This window comes from Hypanus sabinus, chromosome 3 (assembly GCF_030144855.1).
Source record: "Hypanus sabinus isolate sHypSab1 chromosome 3, sHypSab1.hap1, whole genome shotgun sequence".
NCBI lineage: Eukaryota > Metazoa > Chordata > Chondrichthyes > Myliobatiformes > Dasyatidae > Hypanus > Hypanus sabinus.
The window spans coordinates 112,751,865-112,777,989 of record NC_082708.1 but is presented as its reverse complement, the minus strand read 5'-3'; the positions used below and the strand labels follow the sequence as shown (position 1 = coordinate 112,777,989).

The following is a 26,125-nucleotide window of genomic DNA, read 5'->3' as shown; positions in this document are numbered from 1 at the left end:
CAACACAATGGATCTTGAAGTGGATCGGCTACAGGAGCAGAAGATCATTAACATACAGAAATACACTCAGTGGCCATTTTATTAGGTACCTCCTCTACCTAACAAAGTGGCCACTGAATATGTTAAAACAGTAAACTCTGCAAGCTTCAGTTTGCTGCAGTCCTCCATATAATTTTATCAACATTCTGTCCTTCCAAATATAATGCCAACTCTTTGGGATTTATTGCTGAGCTGGCTTTCTCAGTCTGCAAGGTTGATGATACTTTGATGGTACTTCCATATCTGCTTCTGGCAAACAAACATCTTTAATGGTCTACTTGAGAGTGCCAGTTTTTCTGAGATGGGATATAATCCTGAATTATCCCATTTTCTGGAACATGGAATACATGAGGTTATCTATGACTTGTGCCACATCTGGTGTTGAACTCATATGAGCATCATCCTCACCAGGCATCCAGCTCCCAATGGAGGAAGGCCACTGGCAAATGTTGTCATGATAGTATGCTTGTCTCCTAATGCTTATCACCAATTGCCCATCGTTTTTTTCGTGTGCTCTGTATCATCTTACCTTGTTTTAAAACCTCAGTGTCCTAAAATTTAGAGGTTAGGATATTGTCTTGGGTTCAGTGTTTTTGGCATCCCTTGTTTCTATGCCATAAGCCTAGCAACACACCTCAGTTACAGCCATGTTCTTTCTGGTCAGTAGCCTTTCATCAGAACCTTCAAACCACCTTCATTATCCTGAAATGTTAACTATGATTCACTCCACCTTTTCTTCCTGACCTGCTGAGTGCTTTCAACATTTTTTTGACATTTCCATCTTTTGCATTTCTTTGATTTCAAGTATTGAATCTTCACAACATATACCCCTGTACCTTCACAAGTATCGTCTGCAACTTCTTTAGTATGCAATGAAGTTTATAAAACCAAACATTTTCTGTGCTTTATCATCAAGGTACAAATTATGCCAAAACCCTTTTCTGAAGCATATGGCAGCAATGTCATGTCTTATCATCAATGTATCACAAGACAGGTTCAGCTGTAGCTATCAGCTTAATTTCTTTGACTGATTGCTCATAGGCATTCAACCGATGCCTATCCACAGCTCACTCAGATAGAGATTTCTTCAGACAGTTGATGAAAGTCTTGTACTCCTTTAGCATTCATTGAGCTCAGCATCTTCTGCACTGTTTTGACTTTGTTGGATCTAGCTTCAGACCATCTCTAGTGATCATCTGATCCATAAATTTCAATTTTTGTTTCTTCCCCTTCAGTTGCATAGGGCTGTCAGGTTTTAGTCATGATCAAGCTCTGTTCCATCTGCCGCAAAGATGATGATGTCACTTTTTATTATTTTACCCTTCTAGGATCTTCACATTCTTCTGAAGATCGGGATGGTGTCCATGGCAAATGTGTATACTTTTCTCTCAATCTATTTTTTGAAGTATAAACTAGAAGCAAATTTGATATATTGGGGAAATCTCTTCTTTGTAGTAAGAGAACAGCTGAATTAGTGTGGTGAATTATACTTTCTTCAGCTAATTTTTTGTCAATAACACGGTTTTGAGTTTCTGCACCATGCTAACAGGATTGTAATAAGACTATTGCTTATCCCTATATTATGCATATTCTTAATGGAAAATACTCATCAATATAGAGTGTATCTTGAATTCAAAACTGAGAAAACAGTTCCAGCAGCCAAATGTTTTAATTAGCTTACATCCTCTTCAAATGACTAAGAGTTTGAAGAGAGATTCAAAATTATTTAATGTCATTTCCTGTACACAATTGTAAAGGAGAATGTTATGCAGTAATTGTCACTCCAGAACTGAAGCAGCACAAAAAATGATAAGATTTTTAATATAACAATATAAAAATAAATAATATACAATACTTATATAAGATAGCTTATACACATAGATTGATTGTATGCCCATAAAGTGGCGCTAAGCTGTCTATAAGGTGACTAACAGGAAATAATAATGTGGTCACAAGGAAATCTGCAGATGCTGGAAATTCAAGCAACACACACAAAATGCTGGTGGAACACAGCAGGCCAGGCAGCATCTATAGGGAGAAACACTGTCGATGTTTCGGGCCAAGACCCTTCATCAGGACTAACTGAAAGGAAAGATAGTAAGAGATTTGAAAGTAGGAGGGGGAGAGGAAAATGTGAAATGATAGGAAAAGACCAGAGGTGGTCTAATGGAGTTGGTGGGTCGAGGTTTTTGTCAACTTTTGGGAAAATAACTATTTTTCAGTCTGCTGGTCCTGGTGTGGATGAAACGTAGTTTCCTCCTTAATGGGAGTGGGACAAACTGTCCATGAGCAGGGTGGATGGGATCCTTTATGATGCCGCTGGCCTTTTGCCGGCACCTTTCAGTATGTATGTCATTGATGGTGGGTAGGCTGGTGCCAATGCAGTGCTTGGCACTTTGACTACCAATTGCAGAGCCTTCCCGTCTCTCGCAATGCAGCTTCTGTGCCACGCAGTGATGCAGTTTTTTGGGTTGCTATCTACTGCACAACTGAAGAATGACATGAGTATTGATATCCCATGTCCAGCGCTCGTCAGCCTCAGAAAGTAGGGGTGTTGGTGAGCTTCCCTAACTGTGTGGGATGTGTATTGGGACCATGATTGGTTGTGTGTGATATGTTCTCCCAAGAGTTTGAAACTGCTTATGGTTTCCACTGCTGTGCTGTCAATGTAAGGGGGAATGTGAGTGGTGGGAGTTCTCCTGAAATTGATAACAATCTCTTTTATCTTGTTGACTTTAAAGAAGTGGTTATTGCCTTGTACCAGGCTCAGACTCTTCCACCTTCACTCTATAGGCCATTTCATCAGTATTGGTGATGAGCCCCACCACTGTTGTATCATCGGTGAACTTGACAACGTGATTTCTGGGGTATTTCACCATGTCGTTCTGTGAACACAGTGTACAGTAATGGGCTCAACACACAGCCCTGGAGGGCACCTGTGTTAACAGTGATGGTGTGGGAGGAGCATTTGTTCATATTGCCTATCTGAGGTCTGATCATTAGGGAGTTGGACACCTAGATAGTGTAGAAGTATCTGAAATCATCTTAACTCTTGTCTGTAATGATAATACGCCCAAAATATTCAAAGCTGTATATGTTTAAATCATCTTCAATTTTAATTCTGACATGTGCACATTTTACAGAGTTACATGCATTTACTTTTCCAAGTTACACTAATCATTAATAGATTATGACAAAGTAGGAGCTGATATGTCCTTCCATTTCAACAAGATGCCCCTCCTAGCTATCAATGTAACAAAGACAATAACATGTTGGTCAGACACAGAAATACCATGGTTATTTTGAGGAATTATTCCAAAAAGCACAGTAAATTTATTAGGTTGTAAATTGATTCTGAGTGCTTTAGAAATTGTTGAAAAGACTGATTTCCAAAACTGTTTTAATAGAGAATATGACCAGAACATATGTGCAGTGTAGCTATCTCAGTTTTACATCTATCACAATACTTGTCAACATTGGGAAATATTTTACAAAGTCTCTCCTTTGTCAAATGGTAACGATGTACAATTTTAAGTTGAATCAGCTCCTACTTTGTCACGATGGTTTTCTCAAGTGGTGCTGTGTCTTAGCTTGGAGAAAATTGGAAGTCAAATCTTTGGAACTTTTATTTAATTTTGAGAAGAGATGGGGCTCATTTGCTCGTTACTATCATTTCAGTTAACTGACAGATTTCCTCCACGATCTAAATGTAATTTTTTTTTGATATATCTTTTTTTCTTGTTGGCGTTTGTTCTTGGAAGCTTTTTGTATGATGCATGGGTCCGGGGTTGTACCTCCAATAGGTTTCTTTTTTTCCCCTCAATTTTCTTGCTTAGTAGGGTTTTTTTAATTCACAAAAATTTTCAATCCTTAAAATAACTTCTTTTTCAAGGCATTGTAAGTGTTGTTACTTCGATGTACTTGTGCTATTTTTGAATAATAATAATAATAATAATAATAATAATAATAATAATAATAATAAAAAGATTTGAAAAGAAAGAATCATTAATGGATGATCGTACACATGGCATCGTATGAATTTTGGATTCAGCCACGGGTGCAGTTTCATTAGTGAATGCTATGTTTGTCCACAGCCTATCACTAATATGTTCTGACTTAGGTACTTGGCTGTTACCGTGGCATGACCTGCTTCACGAATGAGATGGAGGAAGAGGAAGACACTCTGTCACATATTCTGAATCAGCCTGTCAATTTGTCAGTAATTTTCACTGCACTTCGTCTTTCATTGATATTCAGGGTGATGTTGATAAGCTTGAGTGGAGCATTCTAAAGTTCTAAAGTGATCCCTGTGTCTAATCCAGTCAAATACTTTCATGCAGTCAGTGCACATACAGTATTATGCTGCTCTTACAACTGCTCAGTCAAGGAATTTGACAGTTGAAAATAGAATAAAGACTGAAGATAGAAAAAATTCTCAACTTATCCTTTTTGAAGGTTTGTTCTGCTATAGAAATAAATACCTAGCTTGATGCAATTCTCAGATCGATGCCCTATATATCTTGCTGTGTGATTGATAAAGCTTATTTTTCTGTGGTCTTCACAGCCTCATAACCTGTACTTTCTTGAGAGAATATAATGTTTTGGTATCTGATAGAAATCCTGTGCATAATACTGTGCCTCAAAACCATACAGACCATTTGCTAAAAAATCTACTTAGGGCATTTTGTGGAATATACCTTTGAGTTTGCTATGATGAACTTTTCTTAAATGCCCTGCCTATTAATTTAAAATATAATCTACACTAAATTTTGACCAATAGGTAACAAAATATGTTTTAACATAAGGTACTATTTCATCTTGTTATTTACAATCCTTGTTTCTTTGGCAATTATGCATGTCTTGCACACTTTTGTTTGCTGGAATCAAAATCCAAATATCCAGGGGATGTATATGGCATCCAGCAGGACCAACCAGTTTGACAGGCTGGGTGGCTACAAAATGAGGAGAGCAGACTCCTGCTGGGTGAATGACTGAGTGAAGAAGAAGAAGAAGGAAACTTAAGGAGTAAATCCTCCTTGACACATGTCAAAGTCTCAGAACAAAGGATGGTGATCAGTGAAACTATTTAGTTTTGTCTGTGGACAGCTGGGGAGTCTCAGCCTGAAACATTGACTGTCCAGTTTCCTCCGCAGATGTTCCCTGGCCTCTGTGTTTCTCCAGTATTTTGTTGGTTGGATGTAGATATGGTAGTTGGTTAACCAGCTGATCATTGATCTTGAACTGTTAGCAGATTGCTCAAACAGTTACCAATTTTAACTTTTTCTTTGTGAGCTGAATGAATTATCATCCAGCAAATAAGATTTGGCAGGCTCTATATGGTGCCTTGGGAGATGGGGATTTGGCAGGGAGAGATTGACACTGATTGCCAGTTAACCTTTAGGGAATCCTGCACAAAGGCACTCAACTCTCTTTGCACCTTTGATTTCTGACTTTTCTCTCCAAAATCCTGCCTTTCCCTTGTATCCCTTCATGCTCTAACTAATCAAAATTCTATCAACCTCTTCCTTAAATATACTCAATGACTTGGCCTCCACATCTACCTGTGGCAACAAATTCCACCGATTCACCACTCTCTGGCTAAAGAAATTCCTCCTCAGCTCTGTTCTAATAGGACACACGCTAATTCCAAGGTTGTGTCCTCTGGTCCTAGACTGCCCCACTATAGGAATCATGCTCTCCACATTCACTTTATCCAGACCTTTCAATATTCAATAGGTTGCAAAGAGATCCCTCCTCATTCTTTTAAGTTCCAGTGAGTACAGGCCCAGAGCTATCAAACACTCCTCATTTGTCAACCCTTTCAATCCTGAGATCATTCCTGTGAACCTCCTCTGGACCCTCTCCAATGCCAGCACATCTTTTCTTAGATAAGGAGCCCAACACTGTTTATAATACACCAAGTGCAGTTTGACCAATGTCTTACAAAGCTTCAGAATTATCTCCTTGCTCTTGTATTCTAGTCCTCATGAAATTAATATCAACATTGCATTTTCCTTCCATATCACTGGCTCAACCCTGCAAGTTAACCTTTACTGAAACTTTCATGGGACCCCCGGTTCCTCCTTCAGTCCTGACTTTTGAATTTTTCCCCATTTAAGAAATAATTTATGCCCTTATTCCTTCTGCCAAAGTGCATGACCATACTCTTCCTACATTATATTCCAATAGCCACATCTTTGCCCATTCTCCCAATCTAATTTCCTTTGTAAGCACACTGGTTCCTCACCCGTCCCTCTACATGTCTTTGTGTCATCCACAAACTCGACCACAAAGCCATCAATTCTGTCATCCAAATCACTGATGTACAAACATGAAGTGGTCCCATCATCATCACCTGCAGCATATATGTGACCTGAATGAAAACTGGACTACTTTCTCTGGAGCAACAGAGGCTTAAAGGATATCTGATGAAGGTTTATAAGATTATGAATACTGTAGATAGATGGCCAGTATCTTTTTTCCCATGGCTCGTGTCTAATACCAGAGTACATGTGTTTAAGATGGCGGGGTGTAAAATAAAAGGTGAGTAGGGCAAGTTTTTACACAGAGAGTGATGGGTGCCTGGAATAGGCTAACAGGGGTGTTGGAGGAGGCAAAAATGATAGAGTGTCTTGGGTAGGCACATGTACATGCAAGAAATAGACGAATATTGATGTAGTGTAGGTGGCATTTGATTACTAATTTATTGAGTTCAGTACAACACTGTGAACCAAAGGGCCTGCTCCTGTGCTATATGTTCAGTATTCTATATTGTAGGATAAGGGGCTGAAAGCAGGCATTGCAAGGAGTGGCAAGGTGGGACCATAGGTGAGGGAATGGCCAAGCATGAGAAACCACAGGAGCTGGGAGGGCATCCACCACAGGAGCTGGAGTGAGTGTTACAATTCCTGACGTTGGAGGCATCTTACAGGCTGAATGCAGTCTCTGCTGGTATTGGTTTGTGAAAACTCTTGTGGAGTTGGTATCTCTGCCTATTTCATTTAGAATTAGTCACACATATTAATGATATTTAATTGACACACCCAATGAATAGATAAACATTTGTCCTTTAACAGTGTTTGTGTAGATGTTACTTATCTTTTAAAATTCCTTTAGGGAGAAATCTGGTTTCGCACAGAACAGTGCATAGACACAGTTTGTTTTAAAGCCTTTAAAAGCATAAAAGACTTATTTAGTACCAATTAAAGGAAATATGGAGCTTTACTGGTGGTTGGCTTTAAGCATAGATGGCGCTAAAAATAGTTATAGTGGACATGGCATTTGAGGAATGAATTCATTCAGTCAAGGCCCAGTTAGGAACACAGCAAGAAATAATGAAAGGACCAAATTAACTTCAAACAGCAGTCACAGACTATTAGCAGGCATTGCCACTCTGAACGTATACTGTACTGTAATAGGAGAAAGAGACAAAGGGTAACAATGCACCAACTGACTAGGCACGCATCAACTTTGTCACCTTACCTGGGAAATCAAAGCATTGGCATGCCAAAAGTGATAATGACACTTGACTACTTTCCACGCGAAGTTACAAGATTGCCTGGATTAATTTGCTTGCAATTTATCATTGCATTATTTAGATACACTTCTATGTTAATATAAAAATAGAAGATGTTGGACATGCTCAACAGGTCAGACAGCATCTGTGGAAAAGGACAAAGGCAGATATCCAGCAGAGCTAGGAAAGGTGAGAGAGCAAGCATGTTTTAAGTTGTAGACAAGAGAGTGGGGTGGAGATTAAAGTAATGGTGGCCACCAAGAGGAATTACATGATCAGATGCTGTTGTTTCCTATTGTTTCCTATTGAGAGAGGCTGGTGAAGGCTTTTACTTGCAACTGATCTGTCTGCAGGAGCGTGCGAATGAAGAGAAACATAAATGCTCTAAGGTACTAAAACAATGCAGTTGCTGGAAATTTGAAATGAACAAGAATGCCCAGCAAGTCAGGCAGCACCTACGAAGAGATTAAAAAAAGGGCAGATAATGTAACAGTTGAAGTGTCTTGGCCCAAAACATCAACTCTTTATTCATTTCCATAGTCACTGCCTGACCTGCAGATTTGCACTAGTATTTTGTATGTATGACTCTGGATTTCCAGCATAATCTCTTGAGTTAGTGTTACAGTTATAGGCTCGATGTCAGGCAGACTAGATGGGACACAAATTGGGAACTGTTGAATTTACAGCAGAGTCCTCAAAGCTCTGCCATACTCAGATGAACATTGGAATGCTACTTCTTTATTTTCATTCAAGTAATGTGAGAGGACAGAGAGCGAGGTCAGAATCGGATGGGATGGAGAATTAGTGACAGGCAACTGGAAGCTGAGTACCCCTGTCTGACAGAACATAAGTGATCTTCACAGCTAACACTGTGTTTGATTTCTTCAATGTAGGACAGACCACATTGTGAACACCGAATTGACAGAGCTATAAGAGTATCAATGTTCACTTTGAATGGTGAGAAGAGGTAACAAACAAATACTGTGTCTTCTACTGCTGCTAGGAGATTACATAGCAAATGGGAGTGGTTCTTGTAGACTGTAAGAGTGAACTCAGGAGCCATAGAAGGAATGGTCCCTTTGGAATGCCAAACTGAAGAGGAGGAGCAGATAGGTCTTTGGTATCATTTAGAGAAGATGGTCTTTTCAGTATGAAGGCTGGTGGGATGCAAGGTGAGAAACAAGGAACTATCCTTTCTAAGAGTATAGAAAGGAAAAGAATGGGGCATGGAGCAAACATGAGGAAATCTGCAGATGCTGGAAATTCAAACAACAACACACACAAAATGCTGGTGGAACACAGCAGGCCGGGCAGCATCTATAGGGAGAAGCGCTGTCGACATTTCGGGCCGAGACCCTTCGTCAGGACTAACCAAAAGGAAAGATAGTAAGAGATTTGAAAGTAGGAGGGGGAGGGGGAAATGCAAAATGATAGGAGAAGACCGGAGGAAGTGGGATGAAACTAAGAGCTGGAAAGGTTGATTGGTGAAAGTGATACCAAGCTGAAGAAGGGAAAGGATCATGGGACAGAAGGCCTAGGGAGAAAGAGAGGGGGAGGGGAGCACCAAAGGGAAATGGAGAACAGGCAAACAACTAAATATGTCAAGGATGGGGTAAGAAGGGGAGGAGGGGCATTAACAGAAGTTAGAGAAGTCAATGTTCATGCCATCAGGTTGGAGGCTACCCAGCCGGTATATAAGGTGCTGTTCCTCCAACCTGAGTTTGGATTCATTTTGACAGTAGAGGAGGCCATGGATAGACATATCAGAATGGGAATGAGACGTGGAATTAAAATGTGTGGCCACTGGGAGATCCTACTTTTTCTGGTGGACCAAGTGTAGGCGTTCCACGAAACGGTCTTCCACTCTGCGTCGGGTCTCACCAATATATAATGTGCTCACACCGGGAGCACAGGACTCAGTATACCACACCAGCCGATTCACAGGCAAAGTGTCGCCTCACCTGGAAGGACTGTCTGGAGCCCTGAATGGTGGTGAGGGAGGAAGTGTAAGGGCAGGTGTAGCACTTGTTCCGCTTACAAGGTTAAGTGCCAGGAGGGAGATCGGTGGGAAGGGATGGGGGGGAACGAGTGGACAAGGGAGTGATCCCTGTGGAAAGCAGAAAGAGGTGGGGAGGGAAAGATGTGCTTGGTAGTGGGATCCCTTTGGAGGTGGTGGAAATTACAGAGAATTATATGTTGGACCTGGAGGCATGAACATTGACTTCTCTAACTTTCGTTAATGCCCCTCCTCCCCTTCTTACCCCATCCCTGACATATTTAGTTGTTCGCCTTTTCTCCATCTCCCTCTGGTGTTTCCCCCCCCCCCCTCCCTTTTCTTTCTCCGGAGGACTCCCGTCCTATGATCCTTTCCCTTCTCCAGCTCGGTATCATTTCCACCAATCACCTTTCCAGCTCTTAGCTTCATCCCATCCTCTCTGGTCTTCTCCTATCATTTTGCATTTCCCCTCCCCCCACTACTTTCAAATATCTTACTATCTTTCCTTTTGGTTAGTCCTGACAAAGGGTCTCGGCCCGAAACGTTGACAGTGCTTCTCCTATAGATGCTGCCTGGCCTGCTGTGTTCCACCAGCATTTTGTGTGTGTTGGGGCATGGAGCAGATGGCTGGTGTGGTATACTGAGTCCTGTGCTCCCGGTGTGAGCACATTATATATTGGTGAGACCCGACGCAGAGTGGAAGACCGTTTCGTGGAACGCCTACACTTGGTCCACCAGAAAAAGTAGGATCTCCCAGTGGCCACACATTTTAATTCCACGTCTCATTCCCATTCTGATATGTCTATCCATGGCCTCCTCTACTGTCAAAATTGTGGCGGAAAGCAAGCCAGGATCAGGGAAGGCATTTCAGAAGCATTTATGAGAAAGGTGTTATCTTCAGAATGGATTGAACGGAGCCAGAGAAAATTGAAAAATGGAATTGTCCTATTAGGTAGCATTGGAGAACAGGGGTAGGATGGGGGCACGGAGGTTCAGTTAAGATAGCTGTGAGAGCCTCCAGTCTTGCAATGGATATCAAACACTTAAGTTCTGCTGAGATAGAGTGAGAGGTGAACCATGTGAAAAGAGCAGGAAGAAGAACCAGTACAATGATCAAAGCACAGGAAATAAGTGAAACAAAGCAAGTGGCCTGAGAAGAACTAGTGTTGTATCTCATACAGGCTGACCTCGTCTGGATCCTTGTGAATTCAGTGAAGTTCCACAATTTAGGAATGAGTACAGCCATGTAGAACAGTGGAGTGGGGCTAGTTGGGACTCTATTCATTAAAGGGTATCTTGGTGTGAATTATTCAGCGCCAGGAAACTGGAATCTGTCAAAATGACAAAGATCAGCAGAGGTTTTATAAATCTAAGTGGGCAGACAGTGAACAAATAGGCAAGAATTAGTGGAAAGAGGCACACTTGGTGAGTCAAGAACTGACTGATCTGCTGGACAGTCCTATTTGTTTGTATTGGGAATGAGGCAGAAGCAGACTATGTGAATCTGGGAATCAGTGAGACTGGGGTCTGTAAAAGGAAGTTCTGAAGAAGTGAGGTCAGTGACCACCTGGAAGACAGCAGCTTGATGTTCAGATATGTTACAAATGCTTTATCCAAATATACATTCATCTTTTTAAATGTTTTTCTATTCATTCCAGATATCAATTATTCCGTTTCATTTGCTTATAAGTTGGTGTGCATTCCATATTCCATTCTGCTAGTGAATACGAGTGGAATTGTGATGTGAATGCTGCGACTGTATCCTGCAAACTGGAGATCTCTGTGCCTCTTTGCTATAATATAATGTGCTAGCACAGCAGCACTGAATTGACATTGTTTTCAACAGCCATATGAAAGTAAACCAGCAAGAAATATAAAAAAGTCATCACAATGAAATAGACATAGGTAAACAATGGCTTCCTTAGATTGTGTGCTTTCAGACTTCTATACCTCCTACCTGATGGTAACAGTGAGAAAAGGGCATGCCCTGGGTGCTGGATGTCCTTAATAATGGACGCTGCCTTTCTGAGACAATGCTCCCTACAGATGTTCTGGGTACTTTGTAGACTAGTGCCCATGATGGAACTGACAAAATTTTACAACCTTCTGCAGCTACTTTCGGTCCTGTGCAGTAGCCCCTCCATACCAGACAGTGATGCAGCCTGTCAGAATGCTTTCCATGGTACATCTATAGAAGTTGTTGGGTGCATTTGTTGACATGCCAAATATCTTCAAACTCCTAATAAAGAATAGTCACTGTCTTGCCTTCTTTATAACTACATCAATATGTTGGGACCAGGTTAGATCCTCAGAGACCTTGATACCTACCCAGGAACCTGAAACTGCTCATTCTCTCCACTTCTGATCCTTCTATAACAGGGGTGTCAAACTCATTTTAGGTCACGGGCCGGATTGGGCAAAATGCAGCTTCATGCAGGCCGGATCAGTCGGGCGCGTGCGAATGCAGCTTTCATTGCCTCCGTTTTTTCAGCCTGTTCTCATGTGTCTCAGTCTCTGCTATAACTACAAAGTGTTTCACTTCACAAATTCCGTTTCTTATGAAGAAGACTGCTGAGCAAGCATTATTTTTATGATTGGTATTAACTTACAATTATAGGCTTCATATCGCCGGGCCATTAATAATTAAAATAACAGATCTATCTAAAATGATCTCGCGGTCCGGATATAATTGTACGTCGGGCCGGATATGGCCCACAGGCCTTGAGTTTGACACCTATGTTCTATAAGGATTGGTATGTGTTCCTTTGTCTTATCCTTCCTGAAGTCCACAATCAGCTCTTTCGTCTTATTGATGTTGAGTGCCAGGTTGTTGCTGTGGCACCATTCCACTTGTTGGCATATCTCACTCCTGTGCACCCTCTCGTCACCACCTGAGATTTTACCAACAATGATTGATTACTAAGGGGTCAATGTGAGGGAGTATCATAAAACTATTAAGAAATATCCATATGAAAAACAAGATTCACAAGTTCTATGGAAGGAAATGTTGTTGGATTACAATTCAGCCCAGATCAAGGGGAAGATTGGACGGGATGGGTGTCAAGAAAGCTGGAGTTCACAGCAGAATTGGGAAGGAGAAAATCAGGGTGGGATTGGAATGATAAGAGTAAAGAGTGGATTAGTAGAGTAAGATTCAGCATTGACCACAGGTATTATGGCTGGCTTGAAAGGGTAGGCCAGAATCTTTTTCCCCAGGGTAGAAATTTTGAATGCTCAAGGGCATAGCTTTAACGTGAGAAAGTGAAAAGCCAAAAGAGGATGCATGGGGCAAGCTTTGTTTTTACACAGAGACTGCTAGGCTCCTGGAATACTCTTCCAAGGGTGGCAGCAGAAGCAAATATGATAGTGGAAGCAAATAGGATAGTAGCATTCAAGAGGCTTTTAGACATGCACATGTAAATGCAAGGAATAGAGGTATTGGTCTAATTTGGCATTATGCTTGGCATGGATGTTGTAGGCTGAAAGGCTCATTCCTGGTGCTGGTCTGTGTTCCATACCAGAAATGGTAAGATAGATCTCAGAGAGCAGGAGCGAAATGGTGTAGATCATGACTGGATGGGATATGTGGAGGTCCAGACTGGCTTGAGAAAGAAGGGGCCAGACTGTGACCAGAAGGGTGGTGGCCAGGATTGAACTGGAATTAAATTGATCAGTGCAGGATGGAAAGAGTAGGGATCACTGGTGGTCAGATAGAATTGGAAGCGTAGGAGTCTTGAGAGGATTAGATTAGAAGGTATAAAACAAAAGAGATAAAAATTAAGAAAAAACAATAGATGTTGGAAATCTTAGTTAAAAAATGGAAAATGCTGGAAACTCATTAAGTCTGAGGACCTTTTGTCAGAACTGGGATAAAGGACAAACAAATTAGCTTTAAACTGAGGGATGGATACGACATGGGGATTATCTCAGACAAGATGAGACTGAAGTTATCTTGATGATTTGTTGATGAAGTTAAATAGCTGATAGGTTAATGAGCAAAGGTAGAGAGAAATAAACAAAGAAAGGAGCATTCACCAGTCCATCCACCAATCTATTGGCGATGACTGTTGAAGTACTAAAGGTAATCAGATAATCTGATATTTCCCCTTCAATCAGCACTGCCAAAACATTCAGCTGATTGCAGTGACCAACATCTTATTAGCAGGCACTTTTGTCAAAGTGATGGTGTCTGTATTTCTCAAAGTAACTGAGTATACATGAAATCCTTTGAAACATTGACTGATCAGTCTTATTTAAAAGTTTAATATCTCAGAGCTTTTTCACTTGGGATTCTTCGGGACCTGCTGTGCTCAAGAGAGGTTCAATATTTAATTTTACAGCAATATTTTTCTGTGGTGGCAGTGTAAGCAGTTTTCACCACTGGCATTGGTTACAAGATTAAAGCACAGAGGATGTACATTGAGGGAATGAAAGCTTCGAGCCAGACTAGCACAGTACCCAAGAAGAGGAAAGTACCAGGTTCAACTGAGTAACAGTTATGTCACACAGAGTGCTAAAGGCAAGGGAATTCAAAAGTACACTTGTAAATAAATTGATACACATTGTTTTTATTTCCAGTGTGACTCAGTTGGGCAAAGTCAGGAGACATTCCTCCTTCCACCCTGTCATATAAAAATGCCATTCCCTTCTTTTTGTTCCTCCGTCTCTGTCGCATCTGCTCTCAGTATGAGGTTTTTCATTCCAGAACTACTGAGATGTCCTCCTTCTTCAAAGAAAGGGGCTTCCCTTCCTCCACGATCAATTACCTACATCTCTACTATTTTGAGCACATCTGCCTTCCTGCCCTCGCCCCATCCTCCCACTGCCACACCTGTGATAGGGTTCCTCTTGTCCTCACTACCACCTCACTAGCCTCCGCATCCAGCACATAAATCTCTGCAAATTAAAAACAGGATCCGACCACCGGGCATGTAATTCCCCCTCCCTCCGCTTTCTGCAGCTCCATTGTCTATTCATCCCTCTGCAGGGATCTCCGTCCTGATACTTATCCTTGCAAGTGGAACAAGTGCCACACCTGCTCCTTCACTTCCTTCCCCACTACCAGTCAGGGTCCCAAACAGTCCTTCCAGGTGAGACGACACCTCACCTGTGAGTCTTTTGGGGTCTTCTGCTGTATCGGTGCTCCCAGTGTGGCCTCCTGTATAACAGTGAGACTCGATGCAAGTTGGGAGACCATTTCGCCGAGCACCTTCACTCCGATGAGGCTGCACTCAGTTTGGAGGAGCAACACCTTATATTCTGTCTGGGTAGCCTCCAAACTGATGGCATAAACATCAATTTCTCGAACTTCAGTAATTGCACCCCCCTTTCACCATTCCCCATTCCTGTTTCCCTCTTTCACCTCATCTCCTTACCTGCCCATCACCTCCCTCTGGTGCTCCCTCAATTTCCTTTTCTTCCATGGTCTTCTGTCCTCTCCTATAAGATTTCCCCTTCTGCAACACTTTATCTCTTTCACCAGTCAACTTCCTGGCTCTTTACTTTACCCCCTCCTCTTCTCTCAGTTTCATCTATCACCTACCACCTTGTGTTTCTTCCTTCCCTCCTCCCCCACCTTCTTACTCTGACTTTTCATCCTCCTTTCCCCTCCTGATGAAGGACTGGGCCCGAAACGACAACTGTTTACATTTTTTCATAGATGCTGCCTGACCCGCTGAGTTCTTCCAGCGTTTTGTGTGCGTTACTTTAGATTTCCAGCATCTGCAGATCTTCTCATGTTTGTGAGACATAACAGTTGTCCATTTCAATACCAGTCTTCAGTTTTGGCCTTATTTCCAGTACTGTTCCTATTGTATAATATCGCTAATAATCTAAGATTGAAAGATTTACTGCGGCACCACAAAAATTTGATGCCCCTCTCAAGCTCTCAATTCATATTCCAACAGAGCTCTTCACTGCAACAAGAAACCCATGAGTATCCTTTCATCTAGTACCATGGATGGGACAGTAGTGCAGTGGTTAACACAACGCTTTACAGAATAAGTGACCCAACTTCATTTCCCACCGCTGCCTGTAAGGAGTTTGTACGTTCTCCCTCTGACCTTACTGGTACCATCCAAGCACTTCGGTTTCCTCCCACAGTCCAAAGATGAGCCGCTTGGTGGGTTAATTATTCATGCTAAATTGTTCCTTGATTAGGCTAGAAATAAATTGGGGGATTGCTGAATAGTTTGGCTCGAATGGCCATGAGGACCTATTCTGCATTCTGTCTCAAAGGTTCAAAGGTCCAATTTAATGTCAGAGAAATATATACAATATACTTCCTGAAATGCTTTTTCTTCACAAACGTTCACGAAGACAGAGAAGTGCCCCAAAGAATAAACGACAGATAAACATAAGAACCCCAAACTCCACCCCCCAGCTCCCCTCCCTCCTGCGCATAAGCGGCAGCAAGCAACAATCCCTCTCCCCATACCAGCAAAAAAAAAAGCAACCATTGTCACTGCCACCAAGCACTCGAGCATGAGCAAAGCAGTCGCAAAGACGCAAACTTGCAGTTACCCCAAAGACTGGGCATTTCCCCCGGCACTTGACATAAGTTCTCTCTCTCCCTAATAAGGGGGAAGGAGGTGTCTCCATTTTCCCAGTGAGCGAGGTGACATAACAAACAACTCGCTGGTTTATGATGTTAAAAGTCCATAACGTCGCTTTTTCTGAGCTCTGTTCCCAAAGATCTTAAATCCCAGATCTTTGGGCACACAGCAGTAGATTTTCCGACTCTCCCAGTGACACACGGGTCCCCTGCTGTGACACCGACCCTCGATCTGCACTTCTCTAGAGCCCCAAGATCCTTGGCTTCCAAATCCAAGCCAGACTCTCAGGCCGAACCTTTGGCATGCTGAAAAACGGTCGGTCCTGAAACCCCGAGAACGGGTCCAGTTATCACAAAGAACCCAAGTCAGCGTGTAACTCCAGGTCAGGGTCTTCAAAAGAACCCTGCAAAAGAAAAATAAAGATATTACAGATGGAAACAGAGCTGTTTCTGAAGATGCAAGCAAAGGAGTTGCCATTTAGCACCATCTTAACTTCGCTCCACCTCCTCTCTCCTCAATAAATAAATCAATAAAATCTGCAGTGCAGGTCTCAGATGACTGTTCATGGAATTTCATAGATGTTCTGTGGGAATGTGGCCAATTATGTGCTCAAGACACTGAAGTTTTTGGGTCATGTTTATTGGGATTACCCAGATTAAAATTCTAATCAGCTGATGTTCATTAATGGCAACAAACTCAGCAATTAAGTTAACCTATAGCCAAAGCCTAGTTTCTAAACATTGGGCTGCTTGTATTGTGTGATAACCCACAAAATGCAAAATAATGGCTTAGTCACCACACAAAGTAGATGAAAATATTTTCTGAGTTGCACACATTGAAATAAGCAGAAAACTTGATTGTATATGGATAGATCCATAACTTTAAAATTGGAATGTCTGTATTGATTGATTCCTGCCAAGTAGATTTGAAAAAAAGTGGCCTCTCAATTCAGGTGCTTTTGTGTATACAGAATATATATTCAGAAAATGAATTAATAAGGTGATTCTAAATTGACATTTACAGAACATCTTGGTAAGCACTTGTTGCCCTTAGGGCCCAGATTTATTATTACACAGGAGGTTTTTCTTCTTCCTTATATTGTCGGAAGAATTATCTTTGGAATCAGTAAACAGAAAATAGAGCAATTTGTGTAGTCACTTTATGAGATAGTGTGTTCCATGAGGAAACTTAGAGACTACACCATCTCAATATTTACAATTTTGAACCAGATTTTTTTTCCTCTGAGATTGCAGTTTCATAGCTAATAACAGTTATGAGTAACACACTTCAGAGATGATATATTGAGCATGGACAGGATCTAATGCAGGGTTATCAGAGTTTTACAGGATCCTTGCGAATTAACTAGTGTGGAAGGCTGCATAAGTTTGGCTGATATTTCACCGTTTATTAAGTCAAGGAGATAGTAATTTGAGGAGTCAGTTAACAAATAACTGGATTTGTTCAGATTGAAGTAGAAAAATGTTTTAAATTCTGAACAGTTTTAAAAAGTGACAAAAGTTGAAATCAAAAAATTATAATTAAACAATATCATATCATTCAGTTATGCTGAAGATTGTTCTTTTTGTAACAGAAGGGAGGAAAGAACCCTCTTCCTCATAAGGCATGAAAACGAGGTCAATTGAACTTTTAGTACTTCTTTTATTACTGAAGGAACATTAAACACATTTGGAGCTGAGATTCTCAGCTCGAAAATCTGAAGGAAGAATGAATGAAAGCAGAAGGATTTTACTGGTTGTTGGGGGCCTGCTCTTGTGCACTTTCTGGTAGTACTCTTTTCAACCTATGCATTCTGCACGTAGAGTCCCAAAAGGCTTAGATAGTTTTATTAGCATTTTCCAAAATATCAATATGTTGTAATTGTAATTATGCTCTGTAATATGGATTATTTTAATGAATTTTCTGGGAGACTGATGAACATTTTGCAGCTTCCTAAGAAGTGTATTAAAATGTTGCATACAGTTCTTCTGCATGTTGCCTTTGGTGTGAAATTTTGATTCGTAGAAACAATTTTGTTGGTTCTTTTTTATGCCCTTATACATTCCCAGGTGCATGCAGAGAAAATCTATAGTTTCAACTTGTAGTTCACATGGAACAGCGTAACAAGCGCTAACTTTAGGATATCTGCAGGCAACATTTATTCCCCTTTTGGGGTGCATTTATAAGTGCACCCCTTGTAGTATAACATGATTTTAACATAATGTAACAGTTTAACACAGGGAATTGAGCAGAGGCACAAAGATCAAGACCGGCAGCTGGAAAAGAAGCAGAGGGGTGGGTGTGGAAAATGTCAGCAAAAAAAATTATATTCACCTGGGTGTTAAGCAAATTATGTTCAGGAGAGCACAGCGGTGCAGTGTGTTGGTGCCACACAAATTCTACAATTTGACCTCAGGTTCTGTTTGTGTGAAATTTACACATTCTCCTTGTGGCCATATGTATTTCCCTTGGTTGATCATTTTCAGTCAAATCCCAAAGACATGCTAGTTGCTAGGTTAATTGGTTTGTCTATTTTGTAAGCAGTGTAGGTTAGTGCTAAGAAAATTAGAGGAGCGGGGGAGTTCAAGGGGTTGTAGAGCAAAATGGTTACAGGGAAATAAGGTCAAAGTAAATTTTTTATCAAAGTGTTTTCGGTATATGTCACCACATGCAAACCTGAGATTTGTTTTCTTAAGAGAAAATCAGTAAATCTAAGAAAGGCAATAGACTGTGCCCAATGTGCAAAAGGCAACAAACTGTGCAAATACAGTAGAGAAAATTAAATAAACAAACAAATAAATAAATAGCGAACATGAGATGAAGAGTCCTTGAAAGTAAGTCTGTAGGTTGTGGGAACAATTCAGTGATGGGGCAAGTGAAGTTGAATAAAGCTATCCCTTCTGTCTCAAGATCCTGATGGCTGCAGGGTATTAACTGTTCCTGAAACTGGTGGTGTGGGTCCTGAGGCTCCTGTGCCTTCTTCCTTATAGTAAGTGAAGAACAGGACTGACGAGGATGTTGTGAGAGCTCGATATGCTTAATAAGAAAATGTGAGAAATAATTATCTTAACTGGATGAGATAATTGATGAGTGAGACAACCATTCATCAACAATGCTGTTACTCAAATCAGCGACTACCTGGAGCCACATATAGTCTCTTGAACCGCTCAGGGGAGAAATTCATCAGAGGTTGCAACCACCAAGTGCTTTTTATGGTATCACCTATCTCTTCTGATGGAGTCACTTTGATGGCAATGCAACCAGCTATGTGGAGCTGAGCACAACTGGTGGCTAGTAATTACGTGTCACTAGCTAGCAACCAGTGATCAATTTCATTCCCCCACATCTTTGCTTTTGTTCTTGTGCAGACAATCTGCAGTTTGCTGATATATTGTTAACTTTGTTGTAAATAGCAACATAGCTAGTAATGAAGTAAGTTTTCATCACAAACATAATTATGTGAGTCTATCAAATGATTATAATACATCAACCTCAGTGATATTATCTATCTACCCCAAAGAAAGTGAAACATCTGGTTCTTGTTACTTTTCAGCATATCATGGTCAGGATGGTCATTTCGGACCCTGCGAGAACAAATATTGTGGGCTTGGCCGGCACTGCATTGTTAACAAAGAGACAGGCCAGGCGGACTGTGCGTGCATGGAGCGCTGCAAACCGAATTACAAGCCTGTGTGTGGTTCTGATGGCGAACTTTATGAAAATCACTGTGAACTTCATCGTGCTGCTTGCCTGAAGAAACAAAAAATCTCAATCGTTCACAACGAAGACTGCTTTTTCAAAGGTAAAATTCAAAAACATTAAGCTGCAAGGTCATAACTTACCTTTCAAGTGGAACATGTCCTCTTTGCTTTCTGATTTCAGCAGGTTTCAGCGATGAATATTGAGGGTTGGAGCAAAAATTCTATCATTAAAATATGAATGAAAATTAACTATGAAGTGGTATATGAAAGTGATGGTTTATTTTCATAATTTTGCATAGTCATTCTCCAGGCCATGTTTATAGCTTAAAGGAAAATGCAATTTTACTTATTAAGAGTAATAATGGATACATTGGATATTAATGAAAGTACAAATTTATATTAGGTTATGTGTGTTGCATTAACTACACAACATGCCACTTTGCATTTGCCTCTGCAATTAATAAGCACCCTAAAGGACGAAATACTGTTAGAAATAGAAAGGTTTCAGGATGCAATACTGGAAGTTGAGAATGGGGCTGTTAAAGGCAAAACTGTTATCAGTGGCATAATTAAAATCAGAATATATAAGATACCACAATTGCATTTTGTGCATCTTACTAAAGTCAGTTTTATTGTGAATTCATGTCAAAATGCCCTAGATCACAATAACGAGAAAGATAGATGAAAAAGTCAGAGAAATTTTTTTTGGACATTGCTAAATTCGAGAATATAAACAAGTATATTGTACTGTTTTTGGTCATATCAAACCAATTAACAAAGAACAAACTACTTGTACTACTTATTTTCATTACGTTACAGAGGAAGGCCAGCTTCCAACTGAGCAATCACCATCTTTATCATTCCCTCGATTCTTTCCCTGTGTATCTTACTATCTCTCGCATGCCCATCAAACTGTTCTTGATTCCTGTGCTACCTATGTACAAAAAAATGTATGGTTTCCACTGCAAGGAAGCTAAAACACCTGGAGGAAACTCATACAGGAATTGAAAGAAAGTTTGTTTCATGTGAAAACAAGTTACGCTGGCAGAGTGTTAGTGGTTGGGAACTAGATGGTTATCAGTCGAAGGAAGCAACAAAGGGCCTTCAGGAGTGAGAGAAATGTAGTCAAAATGGTCAGCAGCTATCAATTAACTGTAAGATAAACAGGTTTTTGCTTCTTGTAGTTTACTTGTCATTTATTTGATGCATGCACATACAGATCATAGCTGGAGTTTTTCAGTTGACCACTGGAGTACATTCTATTTCCCTCATCCCTCTTTACAGAATATGCTTGACTTTCAATCCAATAGATCGAAAGAGCAAGAAATAGACCTTAGTTATATTGTTAAACTCTTCATTATTTTGACTGTGTGTGTTTTTGAATTATCAAAATCAATAATCTCATTGATCTGTTTTCAGTAATATTTCACATAATGTTGTTAATTAGAGGAATCCTTTGGTGATTATTACTGCAAAAATGGAACAAGAGGAGGTCACATAATGTACTAAATCTATGAGAACTGTTTCTTTCTTGATGAGTCTGGTTCACTAAATATAATCACAGTCATTCCTGACTTTGTAGTATGAAAGAATACCAAGTTAGAAAAACACTTTTAATGAGCAAACCTGTTTGAAATGTCAGAGCAAAAATGACATATAAATTGAAATGACCATGAAATATTGTCTATGTCTTCAAATTTCAAGGTTCAAAGTAAATTTATTATCAAAGTACATACAATATATGTCACCATATGCATGCCCAACAAATCCAATAACCGTATTAGAATCAATGAAAGACCGCACCAGTAGGGTGGACAATCAGTGTGCAAAAGACAGCAAACTCTGTAAATGATAAAAGAAACTTAAAAAGTAATGATAATAATAGATATCAAGAACATGAGATGAAGAGTCCTTGAAAATGAGTCCACAGATGTTGTCACAGTTCAGAGATGGGGCAAGTGAACCATTTGGTTCAAGAGCTTGATGGTTGAAGGGTTGTAACTGTTCCTGAACCTGTTGGTATGAGTCCTGAGGCTCCTGTACCTTCTTCCTGATGGCAGCAGTGAGAAGGGGACATGTCCTGGGTGGTGCAGGTCTTTGATAATTGATGCTAATTTCCTACAATAATGCTCTGTGGAGATGTGCTCAATGGTGAGCTGGGCTTTACCCATGATGGACTGGGTCTTATCTACAACTTTTTGTAGGTTCTTCCATTCAATCATGGAGCCAGTCAATATACTCTCCACTACACATCTACAGAAGCTTGTCAAAGTTTTAGATATCATGCAGAATCTTTGCAAACTTCTAAGGAAGTAGAGGCACTGCCACTGAGTTTATCAGCCGTTCAACTATTCATGTTTATCCCAGAGTTTGTTGGGGCAGCACAGTCACATTGTGGTTAGCACAATGCTTTACAGTACAGGCGACCTGTCTTATTTCCTGCCACTGCCTGTGAGGAGTTTGTACATTCTCCCCATGACCGTATGGGTGTTCTGGTTTCCTCCCACAAGCCAAAGATGTATTGGTTGGTAGGATAATTGATCATTGTAAATTGTTCTGTGATTAGGCTAAGACTAAATTGGGGGATTGCTGGGTGGTGCAGCTCAAAGATCTGGAAGGACGAATTCCATGCAATATCTCAATCCATAAATAAAATTGCAACCCCAGAAAGGATTCTAAGTTAGGTTTATTGGAGTGAAATTTTTCTGTAAGTGATGAATCACACACATTCATTGCTGCTATGCCTCAACCACAAAGGTGGTTTCAGACTTATCAGTGGGAACCTGTAGAATGCAGGGCCACCAGATCTTGAATTACATCACATGCTGCAGTGAGCAAGCTCCCACCTGCAGAAAAGCTTTTGATATCTGATTCAGCTATGCCCCACAGCCTTAAGCATCTGTCAAAGCAGTTATATGCTGTTAATGTTTGTCAATGTGCTTGCCATCCACAAATACTAATATTCAGAAACTATTAAAGAATAATCATATGCTTGAAGAAGTGAAATAATATTAAATAATTTTAAATATCTAAACCATCCAAGTTGCCTCAGTGTATATGACCTGAAATTTACTTCCTCCTTTATAGTTATTCTCCCTCTTTAAAATGAATGAATGTTAGAGCATAGAACAGTACAGCTCAGGACAGGCCATTTGGCCTACAATGCCATGCCAAACCAATTAATTTAGTAATCAAATGGCCGACTAAACTCATCTCTTTTGCCTACACAATGAATAAAACTTTATCTTTATCTCACAGCAGGAGAGAATCCCAAAGTGGTAGTTGGGGAACTGCGGGAAGTTCAGATTGTCTGACGGAGCAAAGAAATTACTAATGTGAGCTTGCCAGGAATTTCATGACTTGTGTCCCTGCACACTGTAGACCAGTGTCCTGAGTTTTCTGACACCTGCCACCCTTTATTAGGAAAATGCAGCTATTTTGTCATTGTCTTTGGATTCAGGAGTATTGATGGCGGTGAATAAAGCTTTGCAGTTCAGTTTTCTAGAAATAATCTGCAGGGAATTTGACCTACTGGCTGTCTACCAATGTTGATTAAACTGTGACCTTGAAGGCTTCAATTTCACATCCAAAGCATTCATGATACTGAACAGGAATGATGGACAATGGGCCCCGATTTGCTGATACGTACAGGCAAAATTTGAATGACATCATAAACATGGAAAGACAATCCTTGTACGTCATTCCTTGGAAAAATTTTAAGTGCCAAGAGCCAACTATTGTGGAGTAAAACGCAGCATAGATTATCCAATGTTGTTCTTTCTGTTTCTTTTTGGAAGGAGCATTTGCAACAGCCTTTGTTATTTCAACAAAATGCATTTCAGTGTGATTTATAACAAAGTGAAGAAAGCTTTTCAGTAAAAAAAAGTACTCATTTAAATGTTGCCTAATTGGTGTCAGTCTTATGAAATAAATTATTTCTTCCAACTCTTAATAAGTAATGGGGAAATAGGACTGATGTAGACTAGGCTGATGAAACAGCATCCTTCTACGTCATCAGCAAAAATATAAAAGAAAATCGGAAGCCTGCAGCAATTTAACATACAGTTTAGTCATATTATGAATGCCTTTCCTTGCTTTTCATGGACGTGCCGCCTTCTTGAAAAACAAGCAAAAGAAAGAATCAATTTGCCATGCTAGAATAGCATGTAGCCCAGAACTATTCTTCCTGCTGATTTCTCTGTCAAGAAGTTTCATGTTCAAGGATGCCAATAGCATGAGTTACAGTTTGCAGTTCACCCCATAGTTTCCTGGTGATACATAGTTTCAGACACTAATTGCTAATGCTCTTAAGAATTAAGGAGGTCTGTCTTGAACATCATAGTGCATTTTTTCCTTAAAACTCTTACATCTTTTTAAAGAAAATCATTAAAACTGCTCTACAGCACCACTTAGTTAATTTTGTAGTGGTCCTGCTGGAATTGCTGGTCAAATTTTTTGTTTTATTTTGATTAACGAACCATTACACGGTGTTCAATGGATATGTTCAGAAAAATTAATTAGCAAGGTGACAGTGAGTACATATGTAAAAACAACAGCTAGGAAGTAAGTATTTTCTAGTAACAGCTATTTATGAAATATATCGTATTTACGGCAACATTATGGTCATATTTTCATTTCTGTGGTAGCATTTAATGTATAAAAAAATACCCCAAGATGTTCTGGAGGTTAATTGGATTAAAGTTCATGCCAGACCAAAATAATATTAACAAGGTAGTTGATTGAAAGGTTGGTCAAAAACAGAAGTTTATACCAGATGGAAGAAAATGGAAACAGAAAAAAAAGCAGAGGTGGGTAGGATTATAGGTCCTGGGGCCAATATCAGAAAGAAGAAATGGAAGATTCAGAAGGAGCTAGATTTGAAAAAAACATAGAGTTCCTACAGTTAAAATATAAAGTTGAATCATAGAATCGTGAAGTTATCTGACACAGATGCTGTTCTGTCCAACAAGATTGTACCTTATGAGAGGAGTTGTGTTACTTCTGTTCCTTGTCCTTTTTTATGCTTCTGTATTTCCCATCCAAAGTTCTTTTTGAAAGTCGCGCTTTCATGACCGAAGGGCAGTTAATCCCAGGTCACAAATGCTTATTTTGTGTAAAAGATTTTTGTCATTTCACCTCTGTCCTTTTTGCCAATCACTTTAATCTCCATTTGTCATTTCTGTCACTAGAGGATGTTTATCAATGTCCATTTTATTCAGACACATCGTGATTTTAAACAATTCAAAATTTCATTTTCATGTTTAATATCTCTGGCGTATGTCATGAAATTTGTTCTTTTGCAGCAGCAGTGCATTGCAACCCAACATGGCTTAAAAAATCTATCTTACATTAAGAAATGTATAAAAAATTAAGTATGCAGAAAGATAGTAAAAAATACTGAGGTAGTGTTCATAGGTTCATTGGTCCTTTCAGAAATATGATGACAGAGGGGAAGAAGCTGTTCCTGAAACACTGGGTGTATGTTTTCAGGCTCCTGTACCCCCTCTCTGATGGCAGCAATGTGAAGAGAGCATATCCCGGATGACGATGATCCTTAATATTGAGGCATTGCCTTTTGAAAGTATCCTGGATGCTGGGGAGGCTAGTGCCAATGACAGAACTGGCTTAGTTTGCAACTTTCTGCAGCTCTTTCCAAACCTGTGCATTGGGCCCCTCCATACCAGTGAGTGATGCATCCAGTTAGAATGATCTCCATGGTACATCTGTAGAAATTTATGAAAGCCTATGGTGACATACCAAGACTGCTCAAACTCCTGATGAAATATAGCCGCTGTCACGCCTCCAAGCGCAATTGTAGTTGCACCAATATGTTAGGCCGGGTGTGTCACACAAAGGTGCGACATAACTTCAGAAATATTGCATTCTGTATCTTTTTTTAGCAAGGCCTAAGATCCTCTGTGTGTTACTTCCCTAGTTTGATGAACAACAATCTGCCCATTTTACCGCAGGTCTCTATTCCCACGCTCCTTTTAGATCGGTACACCTTATGCAGTGTTAACTTTCTTCATACTGCATGCCAGAATCCATAATGTTCTACAATGCATTGTTAAATTTTCATCTACACCGTGTTTGAATATCACACCAGCCCTTCAGCCCTTCAGCCTTCTGATAGCCTCATTCAATATCCTCTCAGTTGTTTACTGCAGAGCAATCTTCTGGAAGAGAAACATGTTTGACTGTTTTTAGGAGTTGTTGAAGTTCTAAGGATATATGTGCTCAGGATATGAAAGAACTGGTCGCTGTGCCATTTTTAGATTTCCAAATGTTGTTGAGTATGTCTGCACACAAATAAGACAGTAGA

At 40.2% G+C, this 26,125-nt stretch overlaps 1 protein-coding gene across 1 annotated transcript in view; it reads left to right on the top strand.

Moving 5' to 3' along the window:
- Positions 1-23,117, top strand: part of LOC132390929 (follistatin-related protein 5-like) — a 206,406-nt gene extending 183,289 nt beyond the window's left edge. The window contains exons 4-5 of the mRNA XM_059963464.1: positions 19,656-19,904; positions 23,062-23,117. Of these exons, the coding sequence (XP_059819447.1) occupies positions 19,656-19,904; positions 23,062-23,117 (305 nt within the window). The remainder of the gene's footprint in view (positions 1-19,655; positions 19,905-23,061) is intronic.
- Positions 23,118-26,125: the final 3,008 nt, after the last annotated feature.